The 18,126-nt window shown below is 44.5% G+C and overlaps 1 protein-coding gene across 2 annotated transcripts in view; it reads right to left on the bottom strand.

Annotated features, from left to right (window-relative positions):
* Positions 1-18,126, bottom strand: part of LOC120915260 (C-Jun-amino-terminal kinase-interacting protein 4-like) — a 187,797-nt gene that overhangs the window by 108,404 nt on the left and 61,267 nt on the right. Inside the window, exons 6-8 of one of the 2 annotated variants that reach the window (XM_040325629.1) lie at positions 14,867-14,960; positions 10,431-10,460; positions 3,061-3,205 (exon numbers count right to left, since the gene is read on the bottom strand). In XM_040325629.1, coding sequence (XP_040181563.1) covers positions 3,061-3,205; positions 10,431-10,460; positions 14,867-14,960 — 269 coding nt within the window. The remainder of the gene's footprint in view (positions 1-3,060; positions 3,206-10,430; positions 10,461-14,866; positions 14,961-18,126) is intronic. The other variant, XM_040325630.1, reaches the window with a different exon arrangement.

Below are 18,126 nucleotides of genomic sequence, written 5' to 3'. Positions count from 1 at the left end.
CTGACCGCACGGATTCCATCCGAAATGAGCGGACCTTTAGGTATGCATTTACCATTTTTAAGTCCAAAATTGGCCTGACATCGCCGTTGGGCTTTGGGATAATGAATAGGTTGGAGTAGAAACCTAGCCCCTGTTCTTGGACTGGTACCTCTACTATTACCTCCTGAGAGAGTAGATGATTCAATGCCGCTATTAATGCGGCTCCCTTCTTCGGATCGTTTGGTACTCTTGACTCCTGAAAATGAGGAGGAGGAAACTTTAGGAAGTCTAGTTTGTAGCCTGTAGCCACGGAGGACCGTACCCATTTGTCGGGAATGCTGGCCTCCCAAACCTCTGTAAAGAGACGCAGTCTTCCCCCCACCTTCGAGGGTGGGGGCGCCCCTTCATAAGGCCGGCTTGGGGGCTGGCTTTGCTGGCTTGCGAAACCACTGCTTCTTGCCTGCGCCGGCCTGTCCCTGCGACTTGTTAAAATTTGATCTGTTTGGTATTAGAGGGCCCCTGCCCAGGGGAGTACTGTCGTTTAAACGCAGGCCCCCGAAACTTCTTCTTGGTGGGCAAAAGAGTACTTTTTCCGCTTGAAATGGTCTGGATGTATTTGTCCAGGTCTTCTCCGAAGAGTCGTCCTCCATGGAAGGGAAACCCTACCAGGAGCTTCTTGCATGGGGGCTCTGCCTCCCAGCTCTTTAACCATAAGAGTCTTCTCATATGGATAAGGGATAATGATAGACGTGACGCTTGCTGGATCGAATCCTTAATCGCATCTACCGTAAAGCGTATGGCCCTAGGGACGTCCGAAAATTCTTCTGCCTGCTGGGCAGGAATAAGTTTAAGCATCTGCTTAGCTTGATCCGATAATGCTTGCGCAACCCCAATTGCAGCCACAGCTGGCTGCACTACTGCCCTTGCAGTAGTGAAGGAGGTTTTAAGTAGCGTTTCCAAGCGTTTATCAACCGGATCCTTGAACACCTGTATGTTTTCTACAGGGCATGTTAAAGATTTGTTAACACATGAGATGGCTGCGTCTACAGCCGGGGCTGCCCATCTCTTGGAAAATTTCTCTTCCATAGGATATAAGGCAGAGAATCTCTTTGGTGGTACAAAGATTCTATCTGGCTTGGCCCAATCTTGGAACATAACTTCCTCTAGTAGAGGATGGATCGGAAAAACCGCATTGGTTTGAGGCGCTCTTAGTGAGCCCAAAGCTGAGACCGTTGATACTTGGAGATCTGGTACTGGCAAGTTGAACTTCCTATGGACCAAGTCTGTTAAAACTTGAACCCACCAGCTCTCCCCTTGGGAGGCTGCGCCAGACTCCTCCGTACCCGGATCCTCGATCCCTGAACCTACTTGGTCCTTGTCCAAGAGGTCTTCCCATTCCCCTGCGGAAGGGACCTCCTCATCTGAGGGTTCACGCTCGGGCGACGGAGATCTATTCCGTTTTCTGCCCCGCATAGCCTTGGCTATCATTTTTTCCATTCTTTTTTCCATCTCCTTTAGAGAGGTGGACAGTACCTCGTCCGTGACCACCCTAGGGTTGGACTGACCCGTGCCAGCTCCAGCCCCAGATCCCGATGGTCTCACCAAGGCTCCTTCCCGGGAAAGTAGCGGTAAGACTTTGTCCGAGACCCCGGACCCTCTGGGGGAATCCCCACCTTTTGTACCCTCCGAACCAGATGCCATGGTACAATACCGAGGTACGCCCGCTACTTAATGGTGTTTGGGAAAATAAATAGTTGTTGCCCAAAAACCCTTTCTGGGGAAAAAAATGCCTTTCCTTATTAATCTTGGTTTGTTTCTTTTTTTTTTTTTTTTTTTTTAACCAAAGAAAGAAAAACCATTCTGTCCCCCTTTAGTAGTATTTGCCAATAAAAACTGCTGAAAAGAAAAAGAAACCCTATCTTTAGGGTGAAAGACAGTCTTTTTGAAGACTGTAATACTCTTCTTTGGCCAATGTGTGTCCTCGGCGCCCCACTCTGGTCCTTCCTCTCTCAGTTCCAACACATCACTGAGCTGGGAACTTTTTTGGAAGGGCCGCCCCTTCCTTTTACCTACGGGCCCGCCCTTCCCCTTCAGAAAAACGGCGCGAAATTGCGCCCATATCACGGGGACGCGCGCGCGCGCCCGCCGGCGGGGGGGGGGGGGGGGGAGGCCACACACGAGGAGGTCAGAGGCTGATCCTGCCGTCCAGGCCAGGATCCACAGAGCGGCATTATTTTTCTGCAGCAACCGCCTGGACCTTTCTGAGCAGGCTTGCAGGTAAGAGCATTCACTCCCTCTACATAAGAAACCTCATTAGATTCCCAGGGGCTTCTCTCAGAGAGAATTGTCACTATACACACAGGCCCTTTTCAATGCTTCTAGCACCAGTTGCAATACTACCAGGGAGGTCACAATTATGGGGAATATACACATATAGAGTCATCCTATCTTAAGATATGTGACTCACCTTGCCAGATGCAGCGCATAAACCATAGGCATGTCCCGCTGTGACCTTCCCCCAGAAAAAACCTGCTGCGAACCAAGTTCCGCAAGTTTCCCCTTCACTTACCTGCTCCATGCCGCAGGACTTTGCACAGCAAGAGGTCCAATCTTCCCCCATCTCCGTGGGGCGTCTAGACCTTCAGGCCCTGGGTTCCTATGAAGGATCCACTGTCCTGGGCCCATATAGCACCCTGGCAACAGAAACATTAGGCCCCCAAAGGTTTCTAAGTTCTGGGCCCAGAGTCCAGCTCTCTGTGACAGAAAGCATTATGGGCTATACCCCATAGGTTTGGGGTCCGGTTGCTGACCACTTTAGCACTGAGGCCTTTGGACAGAACCGGTTAGCCCACCTTAATCCCAAGGATGTGGAGGCAAGCTAAACCATGACCAACACCTAAGACACTGGCGTAAAAACTGAGGTACTCCTCCTATGGGAGGGGGTTATATAGGGAGGGGCACTTCCTGTTTTTGAGATTGCCAGTGTCCATCACCTGAAGGTACTCCATATAACCCATATAGTAATGAATATGCCGCTCTGTGTCCCGTGATGTACGATAAAGAAATATGTGATTTTTATACCTGGGTCTTTATCTCCGAGTCCATCTTGTGGTTGCAGCTCATCTTTCAGCGAGTCATTATTCTCAGGCACTTTATTAGGCAAAATGTCTGTGCAAGTTGGAGAACTGGTCTCTGTGCTGGCAGGTTTACTCTCTTCAGGCAGAACCTAAATGGAAGTTATCATCACTAACATTTCTTCTAAATAGTATAACCCATAGAAAAGAAATGCTTTACTTGACCAGTCTACAACAATACAAATATCAGCAAGGAATGTCAGGAGTTATTTAAAGGTTCAGCCAAACCAAAGCTTAGGGGTATATTTATAAAACACTGAATGTTAGTCTCAAAATATTCACAGGTTGTTAATCATTCCCTGTCATTTAAAGTGTTACTAAACCCAGGACTCTGCATTCACTATATCTGATCTCCCACAGTACACAGAACATGGCAATGCATTCATTTTAGTAAATGTAAACTGTTAAATACATTTTCTCATCAGCAGTATATAGCAGTCCTGTGACCAGCACTGGTTAAAGCTTGTAGGACTTTTCATACTGCAATGACTGTCCTATCAAGATGCAGGACCCCTGACCCTCTGTCTGGACAGTGCTGATTGGCCTTGTGTAGATCTCATGCACTCTCCCAAGAAAACGCTCTAGCAATACACACCAAACTGAGCATGTGCAGCCTGACTCCACTAACTCCATCTTATCTAGACCTGTGTTGGAGTCAGTGGAAGAAGTAAAGGATCAGAGAAGACAGGATCAAACAGCCTTTTTACACAATGCAGAAGATTAACCCCTTAGGTTCCACAGTTTGTACAACAAGAATGATTTACTGCATATACAGACTGATTTTACTGTTGTGTGTTTAGTAACACTTTAAAGAGGTTGTAAATTAAAAGGGTTTTTACCTTAAAGCGGAGCTCCAGCCTGCGTGAAAAAAAATAAGAAAAAAAGTCAGCAGCTACAAATACTGCAGCTGGTGACTTAATATAAAGACACTTTCCTTTCCAGTGAGCCCACGATGTCGGCACCTGAAGCCGACCCGTCTATCGGCTTTGGGTGCAGGCGCTGGCATCCTTACTAAGGGAAACAGGAAGTGAAGTGTTTCAGCTTCAGCCTGTTTCCTAGGCTTTCTAAATTATGCAGTCTTCTGGGACACACACAGGTCCCAGAAGGCAATGGGTAGGAGAAGGAGGAGGGCACAATAAAACTGCGGAAGCGACGTACCTCGCGGCGGTGACATGGGACGGAAGTCCCAAAGAAAACGTACAAAAAAAAGGTTTGAAGAAAAAAAAAAAAGGAGGAGGGGGGACGGGGTGTTCTTTTGTCTAAAGCCAAGTTCAATTTTTGCCTGGAACTCCGCTTTAATGCATTCTCTGCAATAAGGTAAAAAACCTTCTGCGATTAGGATCCCCCAGCCTAATTACTTACTTAAGTCTGACCTTGATCCAGCACTGTGCCTGAGAGTAGCAGCTCTCTCCCTCCTCACTGGACATGGGGGCAGTCAAAGCTTGAGAAGAGAGCGTGGGGGGCTGCTGTGTGTGCGTCTATGCACAGAGCGGCTTGGGATCGAGCCCGCACAAGTGCCCCCATAGCAAGCAGAGGAGGATCGGGGCTGCTCTGTGCTATACCATGGCACAGAGCAGATAAAAATTACGTTTGTTTGCTGACATAAGAAGCCATCTACTGGGCTGAGAAGAAAAGCACACATGCTGCATTTTTCTGCTCCCCACCACTCAATAAAACAGCACTGTGGTGTGAATAGGGCAAATGGAAAACAACTGTTGAACCCCCACCCAAAAAGGTGTGTTGTCCAGTGGAAATGTAGGATTTTCAGAAAAATTATCAACTGGTAAAACACACATTCAGATTGGAAAACTGGTCTCTCTGTCACCAAGGAAATTACATCTGAATGGTATAATCCAGAAAAACAGATGAAGAATACATTTGGAGCCTTCAGGTGGTAATGCTAATGGAGTTATCTACCCAGAATTGCTAAAGCTGCCCATAAACTAATAGATACATTTCATTGAGCAGATTGCTCCATCCACACAATGGATGAATTCCCCGATGGGCTGCTGTATTCTGACAGTTGCCAACGCTGGTTGAAGGCACGGTTTGGATCCTTCCACAAAAGTCCTTTGAGTAATTGACTTCTGCAAAGCCGGCAGGGCCACCCACTGAATTTCAAAAACTATTCCTCTGAATTGGCAAAATTTAGACTCTGCACTTTTATTTGTTCAACTCACAGAAAAACTCCAGGCAAATTAAATTAAAGTGGTTGTAAGCCCTCACATATGCCAAGTAAAGTGACCGGCCTCAGGTGATACACAGATGAAACAAATCCTCCTACATAAGTAGTATCCATTTTTCTGCAACCCCCTTTTCTCTACAGCCATTCAAAGTGAAGAATTCGTACACCGCTTTCACAAAAAAGGGGGAGGAGAGCTGAAGTCACAATCTGAAGATCTCAGTGAGGAGAGCTCCGACAACTGATTGGAGGGCAGAGACACACCCCCCTTCACACAGCACACAAGAACAAACCTGAGGCTGTCAATCAGCTGGAGGTCCCTCCCCTGTCACCATTTTTCTCTTGGTGTCAGAAAAACTTGTCAGAAGTGATTCATGCTGATAGTAGAGAAACAAAGCAGCAGACAGAAACGACACTTAGTGTTGTTAATTGAGACAGGTGCACTTTAGAGGGAGTTGCTTTGTTAATTTTTCATGTCTGAGATTTACAGCCATTTCAATTGCTTGCCAACCAGCGCATGACTATATACATCGACAGCATGGCACGGACAGGCAGAAGGACGTATATACACGTCCCCTTTAAGAAGCCGGAATTGTGGGTGGGTGGGTGCATGCGCCCACTAGGAGCTCGGTGACTTTGATCGTGGGTCGCACAGGCTCGATGTCCGTGGCCATACCCACGATCGTCTCACAGTGAGATGCTGACGTAAACAAGCATCTCCCCGCTGTAATTGGAAGCGGTGACCACCGTCTTGTCACACACAGCCCACCCCCCCCTACAGTAATAATCACTCCCTAGGGAACACTTAACCCCTACAGCGCCACCTAGTGGTTAACCCATTCACTGCCAGTGTCATTTTCACAGTAATCAGTGCATTTTTATAGCACCGATCGCTGTAAAAATTACAATGGTCCCAAAAATGTGTCAACAGCTTCCTATGCGTCCGTCATAAAGTCGCAGTCACAATAAAAATCGCTGATCGCTGCCATTACTAGTAAAAAAAAAAAAATATATATTAATAAAAATGCCATAAAACTATCCCCTATTTTGTAGACGCTATGGGCCAGATTCACGAATATCTACGGCGGCGTAGCGTATCTCCTTTACGTTACGCCGCCGCAAGTTTTCGGCGTAAGTGCTTGATTCACAAAGCACTTGCCTGTAAACTTGCGGCGGCGTAGCGTAAAGCCGTCCGGCGCAAGCCCGCCTAATTCAAATCGGGCGTGTACCATTTAAATTAGGCGCGTTCCCGCGCCGAACGTTCTGCGCATGCTCCGTTTGGAAATTTCCCGCCGTGCTTTGCGCAAAATTACGGCGCCCCGACATGTTTTTTGAACGGCGACGTGCATAACGTACTTTCGTATTCCCGGACGTCTTATGCAAAAAATAAAAATAATTTTAAATTCGACGCGGGAACGACGGCCATACTTTAACATGGATGGTGTAATTTTAGTTCATTTTTAGTTCAGTTTTTTTGGAGTGCGGCTATCCATCCTTTTGAAGTTTCTTCCATTAAAATAAAATAGCACTCTTAACTTTACGACGCGAAAAACCGACGTAAGAGAATGCGACGAACGTGCGTACCTTCGTGGATCTCCGTAAACAGTTAATTTCCATACCCGACGCTGGAAAACGACGCAAACTCCACCCAGCAGCCGCTGGAAAATTACACCTACGATCTGAAGGCGTACGAAGCCGTACGCCTGTCGGATCTTTGCCAAAAGCCGTCATATCTTGGTTTGAGGATTCCAAATCAAGATACGACGCGGCAAATTTGAAAATACGCCGGCGTATCAGTAGATACGCCGGCGTATTACTGCTGTGAATCTGGCCCTATAACTTTTGCACAAACCGATCAATATACGCTTATTGCGATTTTATTTACCAAAAATATGCAGAAGAATACATATCGGCCTAAACTGAGGAAAAAAAAGAATGTATTTTTATATATTTTTGGGGAATATTTATTATAGCAAAAAGTAAAAAATATTGAATTTTTCCCCCCAAAATTGTCACTCTATTTTTGTTTATAGCGCAAAAAAAAAACAAAAAACGCAGAGATGATCTAATACCACCAAAAGAAAGCTCTATTTGTGGGAAAAAAAAAAAAAAAAAAAAACGTCAATTTTGTTTGGAAGCCACGTCGCACGACCATGCAATTGTCAGTTAAATCGATGCAGTGCCGAATCGCAAAATTGACCAGCAAAATGGTCCGGGGCTGAAGTGGTTAAAATAAAGCCATGAATAAGCGTCGGCTGTTTGTTCCCTATTTTTGCTGCTTTCTTGTAGTGCATTTTCCATTGATTTTACAAATAAAGACAACTCCAGAGTTTTTTTGGAGTGCGGCTATCCATCCTTTTGAAGTTTCTACCATTAAAATAAAATCGTTGACTAACAATTGTGGCAATATCAGAATACCTTCACTATTCATACACAGTTGGGATTTCTATTCATTAACTGCAGCTAGATGTAGCAGGCTATTCACAGAACTCGTGGATAAGAAAACGGCCCGTCATGTGATTCTGTACTGTGTAACCCAAGAACTCCTAGTCTGAACGCGGGAACACTTGGCCTGCGCTCGCAGTCTCCGATTAACCAGTCATTCAGAACATAAGGAAAGCTTTAACAGTAGGGATTACGGAGTGGATAAAATGAATGCCATTAACTTTTAACTGGGTAGGATTTACTCCCATGAATTGAATTGCCAAATATTCACATTCGTCTATACGGTACCTTTAAATGGTATGCTTTTTTTTTCATGAATCATTAATAAAGCCAACCACCTGGTGGCTTGATTAGTGAAGCTTTGATGTTGCGTCGCTGTATTGACAGAGCGTTTCCCTCCCTGACTCACAAAGTATTGCCACTGGCTGTCATTCCCAAGCATAGAAGTAGTAATGTATCAATAAGGGAAGAAGGTCACTTTTGTGAGATCTTACACCTATCCCTTCCCTAGCCCTTCTACCGATTCACTACTGGACATTAAGATCTCCTTTATTAATTGTTTAGAGCACTCCTAGACCTAAATCATTAATAATTCACCTTTTTATTTCCCTCTACAAGTGACACTGCATGGAGAGCAAAGAGCAATAATAAGTGACTCAGACCTGAAGCCACCCGTCAGCTTCCAACTTTCCTTCTTTGTGTTATTGCAGCAAGAAAAACAGACAGGCCCGGATTCAGGTAGATTTGCCCCTTATTTACGGAGGCGCAGGGCAGCGTTTTTGCCCTGCGCCCCCTGCAAATTTACTGCGCTGCCCGCGATTCACGGAGCAGTAGCTCCGTAAATTGCGTGTGCGCTGTGTAAACTTGCCCTGCGCAAGGGCGCCTAATGTAAATGATCCCGTAGGGGGCGGGAATCATTTAAATTAGGCGCGCTCCCGCGCCGAGCGTAGAGCGCATGCTGCGTCGGGAAACTTTCCCGACCTGCATTGCGGCAAATGACGTCGCAAGGACGTCATTTGCTTCAAAGTTAACGTGAATGGCGTCCATCGCCATTCACGAATCACTTACGCAAATTAGGTAAAATTCGAACGTCGCAACGCGGGAACGACGGGTATACTTTAGCATTGGCTGCCCCTGCTATTAGAAGGGGCAGCCTTACGCTAAACACGCCGTACGGAAACGACGTAAATTGCGTACGCAGGGCTCGCGCAACATTGTGAATCGGTGTTAGTATGCAATTTGCATACTATACGCTGACCACAATGGGAACGCCCCCTAGCGGTCATCGCAAGAATGCAGCCTAGATATGCGTGGCATAAGAGCCTTAAGCCACGCAGATTTGAGGCTGCAGTCGGCGTTATGATGTTCCTGAATCAGGAGCATTCGTAACACCGGGGCAAGTAAGCAATTGCGCTGTGTAACCTATGGTTACACAGGCGCAATTGCTACTTGAATCTGGGCCACAGACAATGGGGTTTATTTACAAAAAGAGTGCAAAATCAGCTTTCAGTGCGGTCACACTTTGAATGACAATTGCGCGGTCATACAACACTGTATCCAAACTACATTTTATCATTTTCTTCCCACAAATAGAGCTTTCACCTCTGTGGTTTTTATTTTTTGCTAAACAAACTAAAAAAGACAAAAATATTAGAAAAAACATTTTTTTTTTAGTTTCTGTCATAACATTTTGTTTTCCCCTTCACTGGCGGGCACGGATATGCAGCACTGATAAGCACTGACAGGCGGCTGTGATGGACACTGACAGGAGGTTATGATGGGCACTGACAGGTGGCACGACTGTCACTGATGGGCGGAACACTGATGATGAGGTACTGATAAGCACTGACAGGTATTACTGCTGGGCAGTGATTGGCACTGTGGTGGGCACTGGCAGAATTTAATGTTCGTACATTGCACTGGTTGGCAGGTGATTGGTACATTTGAGGGGGCAGCACAGACCAGACCCCCCCGACAGGGAGAGCTGGCCAGGGGGGGGGGCCACAAAAGATATATATATCCGAATTACCAGGGGGGCCACATTAAACCGGAACGTGGGCCGCAATTGGACCCCGGGCCGGACTTTGGACATGTCTGGTTTACAACCACTTTAAAATGGTTGTAAACTCCTGAAATGAAAAATGAACAAAGCATTTCTTCCAAAAGTGTGTACTTGCCTCAACCCAAAGCACCCAGTTTGATTTTTGTCATTCCTCTGCCATCTGTACGAGTCGCTTCCGACAGTCTACACCGAAACCAAGCAATTCCAGCAAACGGCCCTGCCTCCCCTCCAGCACACACAGGAGATTGACAGCCTCAGTTGTGCATGATTACCCATCAGACTGTGTAGGGACGGGGGGTTTTCCCATTCCCTCCACTCAGGTCTCAGATTATGCTCAGCTCCCGGCTATGCAATGTGTGACATCGAATCCCCACCTCCTGCCTTCCAAAGCTCAGAAATGCTGTATAAAATTTGTAGGAGATTGTAGAGAAGAAAGGGTTTGTTTCATCTATGTGTATCACCTGAGGCCAGTCACCTCACTGGGTATATGGGAGGGTTTATAATCACTGTAGTATAGCCGGACCCAAAAACAAATGTAATATACTGCTGCTTACTCATCCTTAGATACAGGGCATGCATTAGTTTTCATTATTTTAGACTAAGAAAACTCAGTAAATTCAAAAAATACCTGTTGATCTTGCAGGGTCCTTGTCACTTCCTGTGAGTTAAAAAGAAAGCACAAACATCCTTACCTTTCTTGTGTGAACTACTATCCCCATCAATCCCCCATGTAATGGAAAATAAAAATACAATAGAGAAATAATAGGCTAAGTTCATCTTTTAAAAAGAATAATAAATGCAAACTATTTTGCAGGTAGAAAAATGTGCTTTTATTTATTTTTCCCCCTCTGCAGCTTGTAGGGCATTGCACCAACGATCAGCAGATTGTGGGTGCAATGCCTGGATCCTGCAATTTCTTAATACACGGTCTGCCCATACCTCTGATACAGGTAGACAGTTACTGAATGTCAGAAGGATCAATGAACTAAGAAAGCGCTCATTAGTGCCCTGGCAGTTCAATGGGTACTACAGGATGGTGGCCTCAAAGGCCGAGGGTACTTGTAGTTCATTCTTTTGCAGAACTTTGTGAATAAATGATGTGGCTGTGTGAATGGAGCCCCACATGGCCACGCGGTTTATAAATTATGGCAGCGGGCGCAGGGAGAAAATCCCCATCTGCTTTAACGGGGGGAGCAGGATCAGCAGCAGGACCAGGTTACATGTTCCACACTAAATACAAGTGGAACATGTAACATCTTCCAAATTTTTCCTTTAAAGTAGACAAGATTAGCTACTAGATAAAGTAGCTATGACTAAGCATTGAAATCCAATGCGAAACGCGTCAACTGTTTTCCCCACTGTATGCTGATTGTATGCTGTGCATTTTTCAATAAAGAGCACGTCTTTTTTAAGACTTTTTTGGAGTGCGGCTGTCCATCAATTTCCCTATCTGCATAGACAAGAAGGGACAGGAAATTTTTGCGATTTGCAAGATCACCAGGTGGAAATAAAAGAGCCTGAATAATAACTGAATACAGCCACTACATCTAAGGAATGGTAAACAATCATATTATATATTTGTTTTAGGTATATACCAGCCAACAATTTCTTATATCACTCTGAGATTCTTTTGGCAATGTATTTGCGCAATTGGATCTGCACACCTGCTGTGACCATTATGAGTTCTTCCCACAAATTCTTTTGTTTTGATTTTATATTATAGAGAATTCAAGAGGAAATACTGAAATACAGAAAAACAGAAAAGGTGATAAAGAGTATCAGACTATCTAACTCTAAAGTTGGCCATAGAAGGATCGAAATTCCGCTAGTTCAGCAGGGAGCAGCCAAAACCCGATCAGTGTGTGGCTGTCCCTATTTGACAGAAGTCAAGCATTTGATCAACTTCTGTTTTAACAGTCAACTTTTTTTGATCAGCAGCTGCAGCCAATTGACTGTCGCTGCTGATCAGTGTACTCTCACAGCGGCGAGTCCCAATGTCAGAATACAATGTCCCAGCAAGGGGAGGGTTCAATTCCCCCTTCCACCTTGTTTGTGTAGATAGAGGAAGCTGAACTACCTGTCTATGGCAAGCTTGGGGTAGGCAGCAATTGAGTCAAGAAATATGGAAGGGAGATCGGATTACCCAACATAAATTAGAAACTAGGGGGTTTATTTAGGCTACTGGGATCCTTCTATACCTATAATAGCAATTGCAACTATAGGAGTTTGTCTGTGGCTTCAAAACATGAGAAAATACATTTAAACTATTGAATAGACCTAAGAAGCAAACATTTCCCACTCATATCCTCTAATGTTCTGTCCAAGGAAAATCTGCTTCTGGGGGGATTTTATATATATATTATAGACAGGGCTCAAATCCTGTGGGAACCCGTAGGAACGGAGTTCCTGCACTTTTTTCACAGCAGGAACGCAGTTCCCTTTGCAGGACTAGAGCAGCCGAGCCACCCAAGCCAATCCTTCACTAAGTGGCGATGCCCAGCTCGAGTCACTGTCAGGGGCAGGCGAACCTTAGTAATCTTTTATGTTACTTGCCGCTTCCTGTATATGGATTCATCGGGTATTCCGTCACTTCCTCAATGTCGCAATGTCTCCTGGGAGCTTTTGTCATTGTTCCCAGGAGACATTGCTTCTTTTTTCAAAAAAACAAAACAAAAAACATGTGGCTTAGTAATTATGCGTATCATTTTTTATTTTTTTTTGGTGGGGGAGTGGATCTTGGGTGGATGTTCCCACACTTTTTTCCCCAGGACTTGACCCCTGATTATAGACATACATACACACACACACACACACACACACACACATACACACTATATTACCAATAGTATTGGGACAGCTGCCTTTACACACAAATTAACTTTAATGGCATCCCAGTCTTAGTCCGTAGGGTTCAATACTTTGCAGCTATAACAGCTCCAACTCTTCTGGGAAGGCTGTCCACGGGAATGTTTGACCATTCTTCTACAAGAACATTTGTGAGGTCAGGTACTGATGTAGATGAGAAAGCCTGGCTCACAGTCTCTGCTCTAATTCATCCCGAAGGTGTTCTATCAGGTTGAGCTTAGTACTGTGCAGGCCAGTCAAGTTCCTCCACCCCAAACTCGCTCATCCATGTCTATATGGACCTTGCTTTGTGCACTGGTCCAAATCATTTGGTGGAGGGGGGGATTATGGTGTGGGGTTGTTTTTCAGGGGTTGGGCTTGGTTCCAGTGAAGAGAACTCTTAAGGCGTCAGCATACCAAGACATTTTGGACAATTTCATGCGCCCAACTTTGTGAGAACAGTTTGGGGATGACTGAACACTAGTGCACAAAGCAAGGTCCATAAAGACATGGATGAGGGAGTTTGGGGTGGAAGAACTTGACTGGTCTGTACAGAGAGAATTCTGACCTCAACTCGATTGAACACCTTTGGGATGAATTAAAGCGGAGACTGCAAGCCAGGCCTTCTTGTCCAACATCAGTGCCTGACCTCATAAATGTGCTTCTAGAAGAATGATCAAACATTCCCATAGACACACTTCTAAACCTTGTGGACAGTCTTCCCATAAGAGTTGAAGCTGTTCTAGCTGCAAAGGGTGGACCAACTCAATATTGAACCCTACGGACTAATGATGGGAAAACCGAGAACCGGCTCGGTCAGTTTTCCCCGTGTACACACGGATGGTTTTCCCTGACAGGAAAACTGCCTGAGAGCTTTGGTCGGGAAAACCGGCCATGTGTATGCTCCAGAGCAGTGTTTCCCCATAGGAAAACTGTGAGGGGGAAAATGCTGCCATTCACGACAAGAAAAAAAAGAGAACAAGATCTAATTTTTTTCCCCGCAGTTTTTCTGTCTGAAAAACTGCTGGGGAGAGCATACACACGGCCGGTTTTCTCGACCAAAAGAAAACATGACACTTTTCCCGCCGGGAAAACCAGTCGTGTGTACAAGGCATAAGGCTGGGTTTACACTACTACACTACTTTCATCCTACTTTGCTCTGTGTTCAATGTTTCCCTATGAAAGCATCTTGTAGCGTCCTACACAAGTCGGTCCGACTTTGAAAATGCTCCCTGTACTACTTTTGGTCCTACATTGATCCTACTTCAGGCCCATTGAATATCATTGAAGTCGGACCAAAGTAGTATCCTGTTCATGAAAGTAGGATGGATGTAGGACCAATGTAGGATAAATGTAGGAACGATGTAGCAGAGCAAAGTAGGATGAAAGTAGTGTAGTAGTGTGAACCCAGCCTAAGACTTGGATGTCATTAAAGTTCATGTGCGTGTAAAGGCAGGTGTCCCAATACTTTTGGTTATATATGTTCATAAATGTTTAAAAACAAATGATTATAGGTCTTCTACACACAGGTGATGTTTTAACATGTACACTGGTAATAAAAGATAATAACTTGTAGATACACCCTGTCAAAGAAACAGATGACTAACAGGAAGCAAAGCTGAATACAAACTACATCCAGTCATAATGAAGCTTTTGGATCACACTTTGTAGAAGAGCAGAACAAAGCATTGGAAGTCAGTTCAGGGAGATGAGCTGCAGTCCTTTGCCCTCTGCTTGCCTTTTTTTTTACATGGCAAAGAGTACAGTTCCCCTTTAAGGAGGTGGCTTACAAATGATAAACCTTTAGAAAGCATTTGGATTACAGCAGCCAATTAAGGCCCAGTTTACACTAATTTGGATTAATTATTTTGATAATTGCGGCTTATTTGGCATGACAATCACTCCCATGGGAGAATAATCTTTACTTGGATACCAAAAAATGTATTAATTTATTCAAATGATCTCATCTGTCCATGTATGCAATCATCCTATAATTACTTTTCAAAATGCCAACCAAACGCCATAACCCCAACCAATTGTTACTTTGCTTTCACCTTATCAGTTTGGATTTGTAAAGTTTTTTGAAGTCTGCATTATATACCGATTGTATACATTTTGTGTTGTGCCACAACTTTAATAAACTATATATATATATATATATATATATATATTTTAGGACATGATAAATGATATATTCATTTAGAATAAAATAAACGACACCTTTTCATTATTAGGGATTTCTGGTCCTCCACTGTCTGAGACACTCTCTAGAGACGATGGCGCTTCCTGGAAATCTAGCATCATTTTCTTTTCTCTAGAATAAGAGACATGTTATGAGACTTAAAAACAACACAGTACACTCAAAAAACACAAGACATTTCTTTATGTCAATTTCTTATCCAATTTTGGATTACAACTTGCAGAAACATATCATGCTTACATTAATTGGGTTCTAAACTCTTACATATACTCAGTTAAAGTGGAGGTTCACTCGGAAACGACAATTTTTAAGATTAGATTGATGCTCATTTTGTCTAGGGGAATCGGCTAGTTTTTTTTAAAATCGAAGCAGCACTTACCGTTTTAGAGAGAGATCTTCTCCGCCGCTTCCGGGTATGGGCTGCGGGACTGGGCGTTCCTTCTTGATTGACAGTCTTCCGACAGGCATCCGACGTTTGCATCTATCGCGTCACGATTTTCCGAAAGTAGCCGAACGTCGGTGCGCAGGCGCCGTATAGAGCCGCACCGACGTTTGGCTTCTTTCGGCTACTCGTGACGCGATGGATGCGACCGTCGGAAGCCTTTCGGAAGACTGTCAATCAAGAAGGAACGCCCAGTCCCGCAGCCCATACCCGGAAGCGGCGGAGAAGATCACTCTCTAAAACGGTAAGTACAGCTTCGATTTTAAAAAAAACTAGCCGATTCCCCTAGACAAAATGAGCATCAATCTAATGTGAATTTTTTTTTTTCGGGTGAACTCCTGCTTTAAGTGACTAGCCCCGGGGGATACACAAAGATGAAACGCACCTTCTACATAAGTTGTACCTATTTGTGGCCCTCCCTTCTCTACAGCAGTTAAAAAGGCAGAATTTATACAGCTTGTCTGAACTTTCAGATAGCAGGAGGCGGGGAGCTGAAGCTAGACTCTGCAGAGCTCAGTGAAGAGGGCTCTGGGAGCCGATTAGAGGGAACAGACACACCTCCTTCACATAGCTCACAAAAACAGAGCTGAGGCTGTTAATCACAGGCTGTGTGCTGGAGCTCCCTCGCGCATCACCTTTTTACTCCTTGGTGTCACAAAAAACATGTCAGAAGTGATTCATGCAGATAGAGGAGGAACAAAGAACAGAACTGACACTTAGGGGGGTATTTATTAAAATTGGAGAGTGCAAAATGGGCTGCAATGCTGCAAAGAAACCAATCAGCTCCTAGGTTTTATTGCCAAAGCTTAATTGAACAAGCTCAAATCAGAAGCCAATTGGCTACCATGCACCAGATCCCTTCCATAAATAACTAGTACACACAAATTTATATACAAAAAGGTAACCAATACATTAGTCATTTTTCCCCCTTCAGCCAGGAGGTTGAGGGAAAATTCTGACTCAATTTCCCCATCCACATATTCGAGGTGGATGGAGGAATCCTCCACGCTGAACTTTTGTATTCTGATGGCGGAGAGACTTCCCATCATCATAATGCACTAATCAGTACTGCAGAGTATAGCCTGCAGCGCTGATTGAGCTGGGAAAATCCAACCGAGTGGTTGTACAACTACAGTGCCCATACATGGATCAAAATAAATCTGTTCCCAGCTGAACTGCCCGAATTTCGATCCCTGTATGGTCAGCTGAAAGTGGCTGTAAACCCTCACATATACCCAGTGAAGTGAACACCCTCAGATGATACACAGAGATGAAACAAATCTTCCTACACAAGTTTTACATCTGCTGTTTTCATCTTTATATAGCATTTAGAAAGTGCTCTTTGTGTTAAACTTGTTCTCTTTCTGGTTAGCACTGGGAGTGGATTATTGGAGTACAGCCAAGACAGCCGATTGGAGGAAAGGCACACCCCCCCTCTCCTTATAGGTGAAGGGAGAAAGGAATGTGCAGAGACTGCAAGCTGACTGCTAATTTATTTATAGCAACCTCCCCTACACACACATTTCTATCTCCCATCTCAGGCTGATAACAGCTACTGAGCAAGAGACAGCTACAGGACACAGTGCTTTTGAGAGAGATAAAAAAAAACACTACAGATATAGAGTGCCCAGCTCAAATTTCATGACTTGGGTTTACATCCACTTTAAATATTAGGTTTGCCGTTACCCAGTTCCTTACCTAGCAGTTTGATGTTATTACTCGGAACCTGTGATTATGTGTTCACATGAGAGGCTCCTGAATAGAACCTTTCTGTGTCAGATGACCCATTATTGGCAATTCCCCATCATTAGCCTGACTAATCACTGTAAGAAACAAATCTCTATATAAATAGCAACAGGTAAGTATAGGGCTAAAAACACGTACTTATTAAAGTTACATTCCTGTGTTACAGCCAAAGCCCCCCCTATTACTGCAGTGTCCACCTCAAGGGCCCATTTAAACATATGCACTGCAGCAATATGTAAAGTGTGTGTTACTGCAATGAACAGAAAAACATGTACTCCAGTGTGCTGCAGTACAATCATAAAGCACTAATACAGTAGAGGACCACACACCCAATGTTCAGGGCTGCATTTAAAAAAATAATGAGTCTTTGTTTTTGGCTGCATTTTGGTTCAAAATGAATGGACTCCCTTAGTGAAACTCATGAGGCAATGCGCATTAATGCACCACAATGCTAAAGTATATCCAGTATCCAGGGATATTGATGGTGGCAATGGTGAAGTAAAGTAGATAAACTATATTCATCTTTTTGTCCCAAATGCTCCAATATGTCGCTTGAAAACTACAGACCAGGAAGGTCATTTGGGGCCTGAGGTGTATGCTATGCAGTCTTAGGCCCCTTTCACACATATAGACTGTTTTTGTCTGTTTTTCATCCATTTACATCAGTTTACCATCGCCCCTGTCAACAACATCCGTGTTTTGACTGAACTGATGAAACAAATGGTCCGCAAGTGTGAAGAGAGCATTATGGTGTGTAGATTTCCACATAAACTTATATGGAGCCAACAATCTCATCTAAGGGGCCCGCTATGAACTTTACAGGTTGAGGTTATGCCCCTTTCACACATATGGACCGTCTGCTTGCCCATAGAAATACACTGGTGTCCGTTTTTCATGCGTCAACGGGTGGATGAAAAACAGACAGACAAATGGAACGCCAGTGGGAATGGGGCCTTATGCCTTGTACACACGATTGGTTTTCCCGGCAGTAAAAAGTCTGCCGGGAAAACCGAGAACTGGCTCGGTAGCTTTTCCCCCTACACACGGACGGTGTGTATGCTCCATCACAGGTTTTCCCCATAGGAAAACTTC

The sequence above is a fragment of the Rana temporaria genome, chromosome 10, assembly GCF_905171775.1.
Source record: "Rana temporaria chromosome 10, aRanTem1.1, whole genome shotgun sequence".
NCBI lineage: Eukaryota > Metazoa > Chordata > Amphibia > Anura > Ranidae > Rana > Rana temporaria.
Note: the sequence above shows the minus strand (reverse complement) of the source record. Positions and strands in the feature narration are given on the sequence as shown.